General features: G+C 49.8%; 5 protein-coding genes across 5 annotated transcripts; 3 read left to right on the plus strand and 2 right to left on the minus strand.

Annotated features, from left to right (window-relative positions):
- Positions 1-34: 34 nt before the first annotated feature.
- On the plus strand, positions 35-6,516 carry cch1 (calcium channel protein CCH1; the record flags this gene model as incomplete). The annotated part of the gene is made up of 2 exons (XM_057065955.1): positions 35-4,637; positions 4,691-6,516. 2 exons carry the CDS (start codon positions 35-37, stop codon positions 6,514-6,516), a joined length of 6,429 nt encoding a protein of 2,142 aa, XP_056921424.1.
- An 820-nt stretch (positions 6,517-7,336) lies between these two features.
- On the plus strand, positions 7,337-7,945 carry N7503_006409 (uncharacterized protein; the record flags this gene model as incomplete). Its single annotated transcript, XM_057065956.1, has 1 exon — positions 7,337-7,945. The coding sequence occupies one exon, from the start codon at positions 7,337-7,339 to the stop codon at positions 7,943-7,945; it is 609 nt and encodes a 202-aa protein (XP_056921425.1).
- A 366-nt stretch (positions 7,946-8,311) lies between these two features.
- Positions 8,312-10,090, minus strand: clrD (uncharacterized protein; the record flags this gene model as incomplete). Its single annotated transcript, XM_057065957.1, has 2 exons — positions 8,312-8,913; positions 8,968-10,090. The coding sequence occupies 2 exons, from the start codon at positions 10,088-10,090 to the stop codon at positions 8,312-8,314; spliced, it is 1,725 nt and encodes a 574-aa protein (XP_056921426.1).
- Positions 10,091-13,340: 3,250 nt separating this feature from the next.
- Positions 13,341-13,790, plus strand: N7503_006411 (uncharacterized protein; the record flags this gene model as incomplete). The annotated part of the gene is made up of 1 exon (XM_057065958.1): positions 13,341-13,790. The coding sequence occupies one exon, from the start codon at positions 13,341-13,343 to the stop codon at positions 13,788-13,790; it is 450 nt and encodes a 149-aa protein (XP_056921427.1).
- Positions 13,791-14,674: 884 nt separating this feature from the next.
- Positions 14,675-17,964, minus strand: kin1 (putative serine/threonine protein kinase Kin1; the record flags this gene model as incomplete). Its single annotated transcript, XM_057065959.1, has 3 exons — positions 14,675-16,620; positions 16,677-17,304; positions 17,377-17,964. 3 exons carry the CDS (start codon positions 17,962-17,964, stop codon positions 14,675-14,677), a joined length of 3,162 nt encoding a protein of 1,053 aa, XP_056921428.1.
- Between the last annotated feature and the right edge of the window lie 211 nt (positions 17,965-18,175).

Below are 18,175 nucleotides of genomic sequence, written 5' to 3' on the forward strand. Positions count from 1 at the left end.
TCTACAGTTCGTTAATACATACCCTTGCCTGACGATGGCGTCGAATAGTCGAAGCCCTGGCGAGAATGATAGCTCCAACCAGATCCCGCTTCAGGATCTGTCCCGATCTGAGATCAATGTCCCCGCAGAGGGCCATAGCAGAGGCCGCACCAATAGTGTGGGGGGTGGTGTCTTTTCACGACGATCATTAATGGGAAGAGGGTCGCGCAAGCAATACCAGAGTGTTGCAGAGGAGTCGCCGGTCGACCTGGGAAATGCAAGCAAGGATCCATTCGAAGAATCGCACGCGGACGAGGAGAACGATCTAGGTGCCCTCGCACAGGCCATGTCGTTCGGCATTACATTTGACGCGCCGCGACTATCATTATCAGACCCTTCAGCTAGGCATGGATTTAACGATGATGCCTCCGATCTTGATAACGTGCCCTTGGACAATTATCATTCCCACGAGCCCGACGATTACGCGCCCCGAGACGATGCCGAAGATGACACTGCACGCTTGACCGATCCCCGATTTCTCCAGCCGATTAGTGGCGCCCCTGCATCAGAAGGTCGGTTAAGCAGCGATGCTGGCGGCCACTCCATGTACTCCGGTGATGGGTCGCGTTTGGGCGATGACCTCCCCCACGTGGAGGACGGATTGGGCCGACGTCGAGGCAGTAGTGCCCGGTCTCGTTCTCTATCCCCATCAGCTTCCGGCGGGGCGCTGCAGCGTGCCAGTTCAATGGTGAAATCGATGTCACAACGAGTGGTCAACTTGAGCAATGAGCCGGAAGTCGTGCAACAGTCAATCGAACGAGAAGAGTCCAATAAAAACTCACGGCTGGAAGGGCCTCCAGTCTTACCTGCGATGCCGGATTTCGCCCATGATACCACCCCTGGACTACCGCCGAGGGAGAGCCGGGTTACAAGCACGATGTGGAAACACCGAAATAATCCTTTTCGAGGCAGGTCACTGGGCATCTTCGGACCAAACAACCCCCTTCGACTCTGGCTTTGCGATATCCTTGTTCATTCATACATGGAACCTTTCATTCTGGTATTCATTCTGGTTCAGACTATCTTGCTGATCGTGGAGTCCTCACGATCGGTGTTCAACCGACCTGTAGCGGTGCGATGGGGCAACACCCCGTTAGATTATGTCTTCTTTGTCATTTTCATCATCTATACCCTTGAGATTGGCGCGAAGATACTGGTCTCTGGTTTCATATTCAACCCGAGGGAGTATAGCACGCTAAATCGAAACCTCGGAATTAGGAAAGCGATAGCAGAGAAGGGCAAGAATCTGATTACTCCCCATCGGCAGATGACCAAGAAAAAAGTCTCATTCTTACAACCCGAACCTCAAGCCTCAATTTTGCGGACGTTCACTGGGATGAATGCACTGGATGCTGAAACCTATGATGATCCTCTTCAAAAACGCCGCATTCTACTCGCCCACCGGGCGTTCCTTCGTCACTCTTTCAATCGACTGGACTTTGTGGCAGTCGTCTCTTACTGGATCTCCTTTTTCCTTTCACTACAGGGCCTAGAAGCAGCCCACCAGCTTTATATCTTTCGCATGCTGAGTTGTCTTCGGATTCTGCGTCTCCTTCTCCTCACCAATGGTACTTCTGTAATTCTTCGAAGTCTTAAACGGGCTGCGCCTCTGCTTGTGCATGTTGCATTCCTCATTGGATTCTTTTGGCTTTTGTTCGCCATTGTCGGCATACAGAGTTTCAAGTCCAGTCTTCGGAGAACGTGTGTCTGGGTTGATCCCGAGGGCATAGCAAATTTCACCTCGAATGATCCATACGGCACAATCCAATTTTGTGGCGGGTATCTCAATAGCACAACAGGGGAGCGTATGCCTTGGCTTGAGGCCTCTGGGAATCGGTTGGCCAGTTCTACCGCCAAGGGCTATATGTGTCCCATGGGTTCCCTCTGCGTTGAAGGCACGAATCCTTACAATGGAACGTTGAGTTTCGACAACATCTTTCAGTCATTAGAGGCGGTTTTTGTGATCATGAGCTCCAACACGTTCACCGATTTGCTTTACTACACCACCGACAGCGATTATCTTGCAGCAGCGCTGTTCTTTGCCTTCGGTCTTGTCATCCTGAGTCTGTGGTTGGTGAACTTGCTCGTTGCAGTCATCACCCACTCTTTCCAAGTCATTCGGGAGGAAAGCAAACGCAGTGCTTTTGCTGTCCAAAAACTCGACAACGTTGAAAACGATGATACCACGACTCAAAAAGTAAGCACACTTAAACGATTTTACGATAAAACTGAATACTTTTGGGTGGTCATCATAATCTACGATCTTATCATTCAAGCATTGACAAGTTCGACTATGGGAGATGAACGAGCTCGCTTCATTTCGAATACAGAGTTGGTAGTCACGCTCATCTTCCTCCTTGAAATTGTCGCGCGGTTCGCGTCGGATTGGCGTATATTCCATCGGAGACGCCGAAATTGGTTCGACCTCCTCCTTGTCATCGTCACTTGCGTCATTCAGATACCTCCCATCAAGAATTCGGGACGTCCTTATACCGTCCTCACTCTCTTTCAAATCCTTCGGGTCTACCGAGTTGTGTTGGCAATCCCCGTCACCAGGAAGCTTATCATGGTTGTCTTCCGAAACACTGTTGGTCTGCTCAACCTGATATTTTTCCTTTTCTTGATGACTTTCCTCGCTTCTATATTTGCAGTCCAACTCTTTCGCAGCCAGATCCCTTCCGAAGACCCAGCGGGAAATTCCATCGGCATCACGTTTGCCGATATCTACAACTCATTTCTGGGTATGTACCAGATATTGTCAAGCGAAAACTGGACAACCATCTTGTATAATGTCACCACATATACAACCCACTTCAATACCGCCTGGATTTCTGCCTCATTCATTATCTTGTGGTTCATTGTGGCCAACTTCATCATTCTGAACATGTTTATTGCGGTCATTCAAGAGAGCTTTGATGTGTCAGAGGATGAAAAGCGTCTTCAACAGGTTCGCGCGTTTTTGGAACAGAAGCACATCGGGCAAGCTACTCAAGGAAATCTTGCGCTTTCAAAGATCCTTCGCCTGGGCCGTGATTCGGGTCGCTACAAGGACCCGCTTGATCATGGACCCGCTGCTTTGGAGATGCTGTTGAAGGATGCCGTTGTCCGCGAATTCCTCGATGAAGAAGGAGAGGAGGAGCTGGAGGCAGAGAACCGGCGCCGAGAGGAGGCGATTCCGGACAGTGCGGCTGCTGAGACTACTGATCCCGGTTTCATTTCACAGGCCTTGGCCAAGGCAAACGCTCTCGTCATGGGCCGAGAACCAAACCCATTCTACTCCAAGCTCAAATTTTCACGGGCTTACGAAGAGTTGGACCCTAGGACCATGGCCAGAGAAGTGGTGTCGGCGGCCGAGGCGAGGAAACGGGCACAGCGAGAGTATCTTATCAAACATCCAAAGTATAACAAATCGCTTTACATGTTTGGACCACACCACCCAATCCGAAAGCTGTGTCAGCGGATCGTTGGGCCTGGGCGCGGTAACCAACGAGTTGAAGGCGTAGATCCATATAAGCCAGTGTGGTTTACGTTCTCAGCTATCATCTATGCTGCTATCGTGGCCATGGTCGTTCTTGCCTGCATCACGACTCCATTGTACCAAAGACAATATTTCCGTACCGACCGCAACTGGTTCGTGTACACCGACATGGGATTCGCAGTCATCTTCACCATCGAGGCAACCATCAAGGTGATTGCTGACGGCTTCTTCTGGACACCCAATGCATACTTCCGCAGCTCTTGGGGTTTCATCGATGGAATTGTGCTGGTCACTCTTTGGGTCAACGTCGGCAGCTCTCTTTACCAAGATTTCAGTATCTCCAGACCTATTGGTGCTTTCAAAGCACTGAGAGCTCTGCGTCTGTTGAATGTCAGCGACAGCGCGAAGGACACTTTCCACTCTGTCATTATCCTAGGAGGCATGAAGATCATTGCCGCGGCGGCGGTGTCGTTGAGTTTCCTGATTCCCTTCGCCATTTATGCCGTCAATTTGTTCAACGGACAATTGATGTCCTGCAACGATGGCAACTTCTCGGGCAACCTGACCTCCTGTGTCAATGAGTACTATAGCTCGCCCTACAATTGGGATGTTGTTGGTCCCCGAACCGTGACCAACACCTACTACGACTTTGACAACTTCGGGGACTCCCTTTTCATCCTCTTTCAAATTGTCTCACAGGAAGGCTGGATCGATGTCCAGGAGAGCGTGATGAGCATTGTCGGGCCTGGTATACAGCCACAGGATAATGTTGCTCCCGCCAACGGCTTCTTCTTCGTCGTCTTCAACTTGCTTGGAGCCGTGTTTGTCTTGACGCTGTTTGTGTCTGTCTTCATGCGCAACTACACGGAACAGACTGGGGTTGCCTTCTTAACTGCTGAACAACGATCCTGGTTGGAATTGCGAAAACTTCTTCGGCAAATTTCGCCATCCAAACGGTCTCTTAATGAAAAGAGTGCACAGTGGCAGCAATGGTGTTATCGAATTGCAGTCAAGAAACACGGTCGATGGGCACATTTCGTCACTTTCACGCTCTGTATACACTTGGTTCTTTTGGTACTGGAGTTCTATCCGGAGCCCGAGATGTGGGAACTAGCTCGATGTAAGTCTAACCCTACGTCCGTCCGATATGAAGCCTTGGCTAATTTCATCTAGCCATCCTGTTCTTCATTTTCATGTTTGTCTACGTGGCCAATGTTGCAATCCGATTTATCGGCCTTGGGTGGCACCGCTTCAGTCGAAGTTCATGGGACTTGTACGCCCTCCTAGTTGTACCTGGAGCATGGATCACGACTATCTTGCATATCGCGTACTCGACACAAGTGGTTCTCGAGTTGAACAAGCTGTTTCTTGTCGCGATTGCTTTACTTCTTATTCCGCGGAATAACCAGCTGGATCAGCTGTTCAAGACTGCGGCAGCTAGTCTTCCAGTCATCGGCAATCTTCTTGCCACCTGGTTCGTGTTGTTTCTAGTATTCGGTATCGCCATGAACCAAGCCTTCGGTCTCACGAAATTTGGGAGCCAAGGGACCCATAATCTCAACTTCCGCGACGTTCCAAAGTCCCTCATCCTGCTATTTCGCTCCAGTTGTGGAGAGGGATGGAATGAAGTCATGGAAGACTTTGCCACCATGGAACCCCCTTTCTGTACATATAATTCCGACTTCCTTGATGATGACTGCGGCAGTCCCGGCTGGGCCCGAACCCTGTTCATTGCGTGGAACATTATCAGCATGTACATCTTTGTCTCGCTGTTTGTCTCGCTTATCTTCGAAAGTTTCTCTTACGTCTACCAACGCAGCAGCGGGCTATATGCGGTGAGCCGTGAAGAGATCCGCCGCTTCAAACATGCCTGGGCGACTTACGATCCAGATGGAACCGGTTTCATCACTAAAGAGCAGTTCCCCCGGTTACTTGGGGAACTTTCCGGAATTTTCAGCATGCGGATCTATGACGGGGAATTTACTGTCGGTGCCATTCTAGATCAATGTCGAACCAACGCGCGGGACTCTGTTGTCTCTTTCCATTCGTCCCTGCATACGCGCTCGCAAGAGTCCTTGAATCCCATGATGCATCCCCGTGCGGAAGATATTGTGGACGAGGTGAACCTGACAGAGCTTAATCGCATTCTCAACCGCATCCCGGTCAATACGATTCAAGAGCGGCGGCAGCGGCTCAATATCTTTTACGAAGAAGTTCTTGTGTCGGCAGACCCGGATCGTGGTATCTCATTCCACCAATGCCTGATGATTCTCGCCCATTACAATGTTATCAGCGATAGCAAGAGTCTACGTCTAGAGGAATTCCTTCGTCGCCGCGCACGCCTCCAGCGCGTGGAGGAAGCCGTTCGTCGCAACACAGTGATTGGTTTCTTTGACACTCTGTACTGGTCCCGCCAATTCCGCAAGGCTATTGACCGCAAGAAAAACGCGCGCATGACTGCCGTACCTCAATTTACGGTACCCGAGATCTATGTCGATGACCCCGTGGACGATTCCGAAGAGCACGATGAACCAGCCCCCGGCACGATGACGCCGCAACATCAGCCTGACCTCGAAGGAGCCTTTGCGCCTATGCTCTCACCTTCCTCTACCTTGCATCGCCGCGCCGAATCCAGCCCCACGGCCCACCGGCATGACCTCCCTCGGCTGGACACTACTATGGCCGGTCGATCATCGGGTGCCAGTACCCCGACGGACTGGGCCAGTATCAGTCCGTCACGCACGCCGCGCCATATGTATGGCGACCGGGCGTCATTCGATTCTGGTGAACGCCGCGACTCGGCTTCGGGCGCTGATCATTCCCGACAAAATAGCGCCATGAGCGTGCAGGACGTGATGAACTCGTTAGATAACTCCGCCTGGGGCGAAAGTATTCGGCGAAGTTTTACACAACGACGATCTGGTGAGGACCGGCCAGGCGAGCGCTCCAATCGGTCAACCCAATCTACCGAAAGGGGTTCACCCTCTCCTAATGCATGATGTTGATGTCTCCACGAGAGACGAGTACGGATGTACGAACGACAGATGGTAGAGCCTATCTGCTTCGTTTCATTACCTGAACATTCTTCTACTTTCCACCTTCTCTTTCCTTTTTTCTCTTTGGGTTTTTGAGTGATTACCGGAGGAGTTTCCTGTTTTGACTTTGCATCCATTTTTGCTGTACAATACCCTCAGTCCTGGCATTCTTGGAAGCATCTTGCATAGCAGCGGCGTGAGATTCTGCCATTTCCTTATATTATGGGTCTTTTTCTCCTTTATTGATCCTATCCTATTCCCCTTCAATAGAATGTGGCGTGTACATCTAATTGATATAAACGTTTTCAATATGGGGTGGCTGAAGTGGGTCCAAAGTACGAACTATTGGATCGACGTATAGCCGGAATTAGGATGAGGCTGGAACATTGAGATAAAATGAAAATAAAGATTTACAATCATGACGATGTACTAAGTAAATAGATGTTCTCGGAAGATCGACACAATAAGGATTGATGAAAACAGTAAATCCAGGCACAATCCCATTCATCCGGATGCGGCCACCGCATCCGATATCCATTTGTCTCAAACTCCCTGCAGCGACATCCTTGCAGTATGAGCTTGATATTTGATCATAAACCAAACCTCATCCTCGAATTCTTCTCTTCAATTCATTTTTAACACCCCTCATCCCCCACCACAACACCATAACATGTCCACTCACCCACATTGATTTATACACCTCGCATTCCACATACATCATCACCAACCTAAAACACGAACAACAAAAACCACCAAACCACATAAAAAACGGAAATCAGTCAAGATGAACCAATTTCCAACTCCAATCTCTCCAATTCAAACAATCCGCCCAACAAGCGAATCTTCAAGCCCACCCAGCTCCCGAACAACTTCTCCACCCTCCTCACCAACCTCAACATTCCGCCACCGGTCCCGAACAACAAGCAGAAGCTTAACATCACCGCACCACCTCTTCAACCTCTCATTCCAACCACACCACTCCTCGCAAAGTCAGGACCACCACTCGAATTCATCTACATGTGAGCACCACGTGGTTAGCATTCTACCTTGTGCCGTCCTTCGCGGCCGCTCATCACTTATGGTTGTGAGACGGAGACCTTCTGCCGTTGATATGGCGCTTAGCGAGGAGCGCTCGAGATGCGACGGGGATGCCATTGAAAGGGCGGGATTGGATCTTATGGAGCCTAGACCTGTTGAGATGGAGAGGGAGACTATGATGGCTATGAATATGAATGCGGGTATGGGTGTGAATATGGGCGCGCGTGCGGCATCTAATGGAAGTGGTGCTTCGACTTCTTCGAATGAGGAGAAGCGTGGAAGTATCTTGCGACCGCAGCATTCGCCACGTTTTGTTATGGGGGGCATTTTTGAGGTTATGGAGGGCCGGGCTTGATTTTGTTTTGGTTTTTGTTTTTTTTTTTTGTTCATCTTCGTGCAAGTGACTTGGATGTATAGTTGCCGGCGTTAGGAAATACCCATTTTGACCTTTTTATCTTCTTTCTGCTCTAGGTATTGGTTTTTAGTGGTTATCAAACAGAAGTATAGCCACTTATGTCTAATCTAGGGGTTATTCTAAAATGTTTTTCATTACTTCCATGCTCCATAGATAACATTAAAACTGTGACAGGGGTATCATAAAGGTTCGCTGGCAAATCAATTGCGCCTGTAGATGCAAGATGCAAGAAATGAACGCTATGTGAATAAGCCAGAACAACAAGGCGAAGAATCTCTAGGGCAAAAGCAGGCCTGCTAGCCACCCTTATTTCTTTGAATTCTTGCCGTGGCTTTTTTTGGCCGTCTTAGCCTTAGCATTAGGGCTAGACTTAACGCCCGGGCCTTGCTTACGCGCGTTAGGCCATAGCTGGCCACGACAGTTGTCCTCGCCACAAAGGCAAGTAACGGCGTTCGGGTCGACCTTTTCCTTTTCCTTATCCTTATCCTTCTCCTCATCTGTATCTGTATCTGTATCAACCCAGAAGGGATTGTAGTCAAAGGTCAACTCGGTGCCCGGGGGAATATCGCACAGGGCGAAAAAGGCGAGGTGGTAAAGGCTATCATCACCCGGCTCTGTAGTGGACACGGGGATGATTTTGCAATTAGGGTTGCAGGAGTGATTAATGAAGCGGGTGGGTGAGCCGAACTTTTGACCATCAACAACGTAAAATTTTTGATCGGGCTTATGTTCGTCACCCTCGTCGTCATCCTCGTCCTGATCTTCCTGCTTCCAGTCGAGGACAAAGAGGTAAGATTGGCCCATGTTATTAGTGGCTTCGCGGGCATCCGCGGCTTCTTGCGTGAGAACTTCACCGAGGTACCGGTCGATGAATTGACCGGCTATGATAGGGTCTGGGGAGCGAAGACCTGAAGCGAAACAATCAGAGGGATCTTCTTCATACCAAGAGAGTGGCTACGTACCATTACCACGAGGTCCCGTATCAAAGATTTCGAATCGGACCTGACGACCACGCTGAACAACCGTATTCCAACAGCCGCTTTCGAGGCCCTTACAACTGCACAGTGAACAGCACTCGGCGATTTTCGAACGACGCTCCAAAAAGCTGGGGTTAAGCACAAATTGTCCGTTCTCCAGTGGGTGATATGTGGAAATCTTCTGATTCGATTCCTCCTCTTCAAAAAGACAGTCACAGGTTGTGAGGTCGCAGGGGCCAGAGCCGGAGCAATTACAACCATAATGGAAGCCTTCCGGGACACGCGTCACACCGTCAAGAAGAAGGTAGTCATTCACAAAGCCAAAAGTGGTAGAAAGCATCGCAAGTCTCTCATCGTCGATGTCAAATGTGACCGCTGGCCCGTCAATTTGCCGTAGCCTTTCATCGAGGTTAGCCCGCAAGAAGGCTATCGGGTCAGGCTGAGGGATTGACGGAGCGGACTCAGATGAGGTGCAGAATGGAATTATGCTCCGGTCGACCTTGTCACGCTTGGGATAAGCTCTTTTCAAAGCCTTCTGTTTCTCCACTCGGCTAATAGGAAAGTATTCCTCTGACACTCCCTTTAATTTGGGTTCTTCACCAGAGATGGGAAGCTCCAGCAGTTGCTTTGTCCGTTTCGCGGACGACGGGATAACAATCTGAGGCGTTGCTCTAATTGCTGCGCTCGGAGTGGATAGCCGATCAGTCTTTGTGGTTGTGTCCTTTGTCCTGGACAGTCTTAAGCTTGACCGGCTCGAGGAAGGCGACGCGCTCACATTCCCATTTGGTTCCCTTGGCTCCTTTGACCGAGACGGCCTCAGGCTTGACTTTCTCGAGAGCGACCGGCTGGGCTCCACCTTTGGCTGCACCGCCGTTGAAGCTGCACCATTTGTACCGAAATCAATTTCAATTGACGTGGTCGGAATATCAGAGTTCTGAGCCTTGCGTTTGTTAGGACCGGACGAAGAGGATCCCAGTTGATTGTGAGTCAACGTAGTCACAATTGCTACGTTGTTCCCGTTTGTAAAGTTGGTCTGGAGTAGTAAATACCCGAAGTTAGTGTTTTTGGTCGCAACCCCGGTGTTGATTGGTATGTTATAGTGGTGCATGATATGCAGGTCAGGCCACCCCGATGCAAGATCGAGGACGTGTATCGGAAATGGACATATCCAATGAGTCTCCAAATAGACGCAAGCCAAGGGGGAATTTGGGGCAAAATCAGCCCCAAGAATGCGATTTGCAAGAGAGGAATGTGAGGAAGGTGCTATATATGTCATACATATGTATAGCGCGCTAACCTCTTTGGGAAAGAAGATGAAGAGTGATTTATATATCGTAGGAATAACCGCCATAACGCGTCAACATCTGAAAACTCACCTCGGAATCATCCTCGTCACTATCGCCAGTTAGGTCAATGACTCCATGCATCACCTTCTTTAAGACATTCTCGGCGGTCGCGGCAAACGGCATCACTACCATCGGCTACACACGAGGGCAAGCGATGGTAGTGGCGTTTAGGACGAGGAGCGCGTCTCTTAGAGACACATCGAGGTGGAAAACCAAGCGATAGACTAAGATAAACAACAAATGAATCTGGAGTTGAAAGGCGAAAAGATTTTAGAGAAATCCGAAGAGAGGTTGCCAGTTGATATGGGTGGTGGGAATAACATCAAAGAAGCTGAATGAGGTAGCGGGAGTGGATCAAGGCGCGGGAAAATGTGGGAAATAAGTCAACGGAGTTGCGCAGGGAGAGGCAGCCCGGAGAGCCTTAAGGAAGATGGAAGACATTCGGCATCAAAGGGGCCCCATGGGTGGCCCGAGCTTCTCTACCTTAGTCAGCATATTTATATATCTCGCTTAATGAATAGCTGATTTTATCCTTGTAAACTATCTATTTTGTAGTTTGAGGCGTTCGAGAGATCCCTGGCACTCATCAAGCAAACAAAGAACTCGGGCACTGAGTGGGTCAATATGTGACGGGATCTCGCAGTAGTGTCTCGGGCTCAAAGAAAGGTATTCCGGTCCGCATATATCAATGGCTGAAAATAGCGGTGTGATAAACGGGTAGAAATCAGCAAGGTTCAGACAAGGATTAGGGCCTATTAAAAGCGCGCGCTGAAAGTGAAAGCCTTGGACTGTCGCCCGCCTTGGCTTTGCTTAAGTGCAGTTTACGCTTTCCCCTATCCTTCGTGGAAATCAATAGCTAGCATATATAAATTCGGGCTACATTTACTCATATGAGATAACCAGATTTCACTGAAAGAAATGCCATTAGCGAGGGTGACAGCGGATTATAGCTTGCCGTTTGCCGCTTTGCGCCATAGTCCTGAGATTGATGATCTCTGATTGGCTAAGGATGATCTTTATGACTAAGCAACTTCTGATCCTTCTAGATATATTTATCTATTAATCACTTTGTGATAAATAGAAAGGGCCTGTTATTATATTAATATATCCATAATCTAGATTTTAGGGGGATTTAAAGTAGGAGAGTCAATAGAAAGTTTTAAATATCGAAGTAGTTTGTCCTGTTTTAGCTAATCACTGATAAGCGTCGAGAGATAACGATAAATCCCTAAATAAAGTCGCTGTTCGAAAATTGGCCTGCAATTACTTCATCGTTTATAGTTGATTTTTATTTTAAACTCGCTAGATCATATGGAAATCGTTTATTATATCCGTTTAAACAAGCTTCTCTCATGAAATATATGATAATTTAAGTATTCTGCTGTGTCACGTGATGACAGGAGAGCGATGATAAGCAGTCTTGCGAAGTGTAGAACAAGAATCGTAGGGGGTCGGCCCCCGACCGCGGGCGCGACTGACCGGGTCCGCCCCTAGAGTTGCGGGTTGGTCGCACCCACAAATGCCCGCACAGGATACATCTATAACTGGAACGCTGCCGCGGGGTCCTTATCACCTGGGCAGGATTCGAGATCTCCCGAATTCCCATTAAGTCTTTTCTCGGTTGACATATAAATTCTGAGTGGTCGCATGCGCATGAATCTTGGAATTTCCTGACACTCGCGGTAATCCTTTACGGTGTTCCTCCGCGGTGCTCCACGGCGGTAGTTATCAGGCCCAGCGGTAGTCCCTGCGGAGGTCTTGAATCTTGATGCTCGTAATGCGCCCTTACATTAAATCAACATTCATGGGTCTGCTCTTCCAGCATTTTTTTTGAAGCTGGAATCTTAAATTTAGCATTGCAATCTATGAATATTTTTAGGTTCCTTCAACTTCTTTAGTACTTACTATTTACATACGCTACATCGATGATCGCTCGTACGGTGCGCGGTACGTGGAATCCTTGATCAATGTGCATTACTTGCAATATTATAGACTTTCTTAACCTAGGGGAGACCTCATACATACATGATTGGAAGGCCACGTACGGTCCACCAGCAGTCATCTCCAAGGTTTTGTGTCAGGTCGAATGGATCATAATGTGCTGATATATATATGGGCTGACCGAGCATACCCATTTTTGGGGCCTGCATCCAGATTCCCTTAAAGACGCTCTGCTCTCTAACCTTTATATAGGTACGTGGGGAAATGGAAGGCTTATCAATATAATTAATTCCGCATGACCTTGGGAATCGCGAAGTTCCAGCTCGATTTTCTCCAACCTTGGAAGATGCGAACCGCGCGACCCGGGCGCGACGAATCACCACAACACTACACGAGTCAACGACTACCGCGAGGCATCACCGCCTGGTATTACCATAAAGGATTACTGCGAGAGTGATATAAATCAAAGGAGCCAGACATCCCCATAATACTTTCCATAATGGAATACGCGTCGGTCTGTGCACAAATGGGCAAAGAATGAAGTTGTTCACAGAGCTGAACTGAAGGCCAATTGTTCTCTGCGAACATTTTTACGAAAATCTCCTGCCTTTCTTTTTCATGTTGATCTCTTATCATGGCCTCCAACTCATTATTATCGGCAATTTCGTGTCACAATCTTTCTGACCAGCACACACAAATTCACATCTGCCAAAATGTTCATTTGCTGCACATCCTCGACTCAGCCCTATCATCTAACTTGATACCTCACCCAAATCTTACAATTCTATGGCCCTATCCTGCATCGCTATCTTCGCTTGGCTTGGAAAAACTGTGACATCCAACGTTTCGGGGCATATATGATATCTCACTAAAGCTTCACCACCAGACAGGTGAACATTTTGCTGCAAAATCCTCATTTTCAAGCTGCAATCTGCATATCCACAAGATGCTCCTACGGCCTATCATTTCCAATTCACGCACATAACCCTCACTCCGCCTAATCCAGTGCATTCACTCGGCACTAGGCATCATTTCGAAAGTCCTGACCCAGCCCAACATGACACGCACGTCATGTCGTCGACCTTCTTTACTGGCAAATGGCAATCAACAGAGCGCGTCGCCTTGGTGGACCAATCGGCCGCGGAGCACCCAAAACCCATGACTGAGATAAACACTAACCTCGTTACACCGATTTCAAGTACGTTTTGGGTTGAAGGCGCCCTCGAGCTATGTGAGCTCACCTGCGAACCCTCCTACGTCCTCACCGATGAGATCGGTGGAACCCCATACTCCGCATCTTTTCGATGGCTTGTTCAAATGCTACAGGGCGAAGGGCCATTCTGGTCTCTAAAACCCCCCAAAATCAACGGCTACGACTTCTCCAGCCCACAGGGCGTGATTGGGAATCGACCACGGCTTTTGGTCCGGAAGGACTATGTCCAACATCCAGGATCAGATCCCCGAATATTGGCGCAGCAGAGCATCTACACTTATTTGCTCAGAGACTTGAGGTCCGGGTGAATAAACCCAGATTATGGGCATGAATGACTCTTTGGCATATTTAGCCGCACCTAAATGATCTTCCTTTAAATTCATAAAGACTTGAATTTTCGGATCAGGATATCGCAATTGATGCTAACATGACCCTGGCTTGCTTTGCTTCAGTTTTTAAAAAAAACCTTTTTTTGGGCCATCTTTCCCCTGCATGTCCGTCCACTCCACATTGGCAGGTAGACAAAGAATAAAGTTGATTAAAGAGCTACTAGTCTTATCATCGCCGCCGGCCAATTATTTCCATGGGTCTTTCTCTACCCATGCTTGACTATACGCTTAGGAGGTGTTCCTAATTTCCCTACCATCACTAAATCCAAGTGTGCACCTTAGCTCTACGTAGCATGAAAACCAAATACGATAATAAACAGATAGCAGTTTTATAGACGTAAGAGACTCGTGCACAGAGACCCATCAAAGGCTATACAGCGCCAATTCACTGCCTCCCCACGCTAAAAGAGAACTTCAGGGATGCAGATGACAAATCAGTAGAAGCCAGGACTGTCTTCTGCTTTAATGTACAAGAAGACTGACACACTTTTCTAGAACGACAGTGTGGGAAACAGACAGGACAAGCCCGTATAGGTAGATGCAAACCGGAATGATAGGCTAAAAGCGAGCTGAATAGGGCGGGGGAGGAAAAAGACAACTGGGCCCTGGAATGCAAGGATAAAACACTGATATAGGAAACGCTCTCATGCGATGTCGTTGATCAATGTACCTGTACTGGTTCCTAGTGGGGAACGTGAGATGAAAGATAATAACAAATATGTGCCATCTAGGCCAGGCTTCTATGTTTCCCACCCAAGCGATTATGCATGGTGTTTGATAGATATCTAGCCCATCGGGCTGAATCAAAGTCGCAAAGCATCAAGAATCTTCTTCGCCATCTCTCTGTATTGCCACATACCACCCGAGACCTTCTTGAACTGGATACCATGTAGAGAGAACAGAGGCACCTTCACGATGAGAATCTCAAAGCGAAGCACCAAATTCTCGCCAGTGTCGCTTTGGACGCGGGTGGTGGTCTCTCCGACCACACGTTCGCCCACGGTACCGCTCTGCTGGGTATCGCGTTCAGCGTATTCATCAGAAGCGTCCGAGTTCGAGACGAAACTACGGTCTGGTTGCGTCTGGGGCCGACGGTGTGCCTTGTTAGAACCTGAACGGCTGTCATCGCGGCTGTCGTCGTGGCTAAGAAGACCGCCAAAGCTGATACGGCGGCGGTGTGAGACTTGGCCCTGGCGGTCCGGACTAGGAGGGCTGACGTCGACCACCTTTTCAAGGTCGATGCTAGGGGCGTGTCGACAGCGGAAGCCACCCTTGATCTCAACGTAGTCCACAGCCAGCTGTTTCAATACGCGGATGATATCAGCCCGGATGACGGGCAAGGGCTTGCTGCTCGTAGTTGACACGCTGAAGAGACCCTTAAGGAAGACTGGCTTAGACAGATCTTCGCCTTCATTGGCACTCTCCAATGCGGTGCCTGCACCGGTGATGTCTTCATCAGTCTCTTCGGGCACATTGGCCTCGAGGGCAGCCTCCCGCCGAGCACGTCGGGCTTGGATGCTTTCACGGCGGGCATGGCCCAGAGACATGGTACGTGTAGTATGTGTGCCTCTGCCGGTTTTCACGGCGGCCTGATCCTTCTGGTTATTGGGACCGGCGGGACCAACTTGATCCGAGCCACTCGTTGAGGGAGGCTGGCGTTCAACATCCAAAGTCTCAGCTTCACCCCTCCGAGCGGCTCTTCGAGGTCGGTAATCGGCGGAGTTGACGCTGGTAGACCGTCCCAAAAACTTGTTAGTCTGCGAACTTTGGTCGCCCGAGGCCGAGCCTGGTGCTGCGAGCAAGTCTCGATGTTGAGGCTGGCTTCCTGCAGAGGGAAGAGGGGGCTCTTGCTCAGGGCGTCGAGTTCTTCGCACACTGAATCCACGGTGCAATGGGGACGCGGAATCGACAGGGGGTTGAACGTTCAGTGTCGGGGTATTGGGGGTGCTGATACGCTCCCGTTCGACATCGCGGCTGCGCTCCTTAGTTTTGCGGGTGCTGAAACGTCGCAAAATACCAGCAGCGGCGCTCTCTTTCTTGGCAGGTGTGTCGGGGGTTGCGTGTCCAGACGGCGAGGAAGTATGGAGATTCTTCATGCCCTCCACAACTTCCTCCTCGCCATGGGTCCTGGCTCGAGGGCGAGACCGTCTGCCGGCGTCCTTTTCGCCTGGGACCGAATATTGATTGGTGTGGGCGGCCTCCGGAGGGGCTAACTCGGGCATACCCGTATCGACCGGGGTCGGACGAATGCTTAGAGCACCAGGGCGACTCTCTATTCTTTCTCGGTCGAGTTTCTCCTTGACAAGATGGTAAACAGACACCAGCGGGCTGTAAGCGTTCAGAGGATCATTGCCTAATTGAATTGCCTCAGCTGAAGGTGCTGATAGAGTATCACGGCTAGCAGCAGAGTTGCGTCGCTTATAAAAGTCGAAGACGCCGCGCTTTCGCTCCGCTTGGCTATTCACTGGGTGTTCCCGGTAATTGAGTCGTACAGCGTGTTGGTATTCATCTGATTCCAACACCTTTGTTAACTGAGATGTGATATAATCTGGTGAGCCGAAATCAAAGCCTGTCATTTTCTCGATGACCTCCTGGTCCAATGGAAGCTGGATGGGCTCTCGCTGGGGGAGGTAGTTTTCGGGAGGTGCATTAAAGCCTTTATTCATCCATGGGTGGTTCATAATCTCGGCCAAGCTCGCACGCTGCTTCGGATCGGTGACAAGCATACGAGAGATAATGTGTCGGCACTCTGTGAGATGAGGTTAGTAAAAAAGTACCGGAAAGCTGGTGTAAGAAAAGACATGCCAGTTGTTAGACCAGGTGGGTATTCCACGACACCCTTCTTAATCTTTGCATGGAGCTGAGGCATGCTCTGGTCATCAAAAGGTACCTTGCCGCATACCAAAACGTAAAGAACAATGCCAAAACTCCAGACATCGACTTCCGGCCCAGTGTATTGTCTTGCTTGGAGCAGCTCCGGAGCAGCAAAATAAAGACTGCCACAGAAGGTCTTCAAAAGACTTCTGGGAGAGAAGAGGTTGCTCAGACCAAAGTCGATGATTTTAATATCACCTGTCTTGCTGATCAGGATGTTCTCGATCTTCAAATCACGGTGGACGATGCTGTTGCGATGACAGTAATCCAAAGCACTGGCGATCTGGCGAGCGAATTTGCGGGCTTGCTTCTCCTTCAACTTTCCGTGAGAGATGATATAATCTAACATTTGACCGCCGTTGACATACTCGAAGAGCATATACCAGTGATATGTTGTGCGCACCACATCTCGCATTCCGCAGATGTATGGATGGCTGACAAGACTCACAATAGCAGCCTCTCGAGCCGTTCGAATTTCTTTAGACCGATCTGCTCTCTCCGTTTCTCGACCGTTGCGATGCTCCTCGGTTGAAAGTCTGGGGACGATCTTGACAGCGACCTGGAACGTGGCATTGTTAGATCGAGCTTGTGAAATGGCAGATCTCGACTAGGAATGAAGGGGAAAATGTACCTGTTCACCAGTTTCCATATTCTTTGCAAGCTTTACTTTACCCATGCTGCCCGCACCAATGGTCTTCCCCAGGGCCCATTGGCCCGTTGGTGTAGTGATCGTCGTCCGACGCCGCGGCTGTGCGGGGGCGGTTGGGGCGGTCGCATTTTGAGAGGAATCAGTTGCGCGGTCTGCAGTAGCGCTGCCTGTCATGTCGACGCTATCTCGTTGATGAGTCTGCGTGGAGGAAGTGCGATGGTGTCGTCGGGTGGACTCGGTACGAGTTGCCGTGGCCGGGCGCTCTTGCGAGCGCTCAGAGGAAGGTTCACGGCGAGACGGCATCTTTTGGACATTGGATGCCTCGAAATCCCGGCGGGCGACGCTCTCTAGCGCAGCGTGGTTTGTCGGCGGACGACGGTCATAGGAGGGGGTTTTGGAGTGTGAGTATTGTGCCTGTGGAGGGGGCTGGGACGTGTTTGACGATCGGACCGCCACGCTTCGAGTCCGATGGGGCAAATCAGACGAGGGGGCCCAATGGGCGGGGCGAGAGGATGTGGATTGACTGCGAACCACCGTAGGCGACTTCGAGGCAGGCGCCGGTGCCGACATAACGACTAGGACAAGTCTGGGTTGTAATAGATGAAGTTGGAGCGGTCAAAGGGCGCGAGCGGGGAGAGGCTGACGAACGGTAGACACGAGCCCCACGGGCTGGTGCATCCACCCGTTGGATGAAGAAGGAAACAGGGGAGAAAGTGAGATGACTTGAGGATCCCTATAACCAAGGGGGGAGGATGATGATAGAAGCGATGGAGGGGAGAGG

Source organism: Penicillium pulvis (genome assembly GCF_028828015.1).
Source record: "Penicillium pulvis strain IBT 33274 chromosome Unknown contig_3_segment0_segment0, whole genome shotgun sequence".
NCBI lineage: Eukaryota > Fungi > Ascomycota > Eurotiomycetes > Eurotiales > Aspergillaceae > Penicillium > Penicillium pulvis.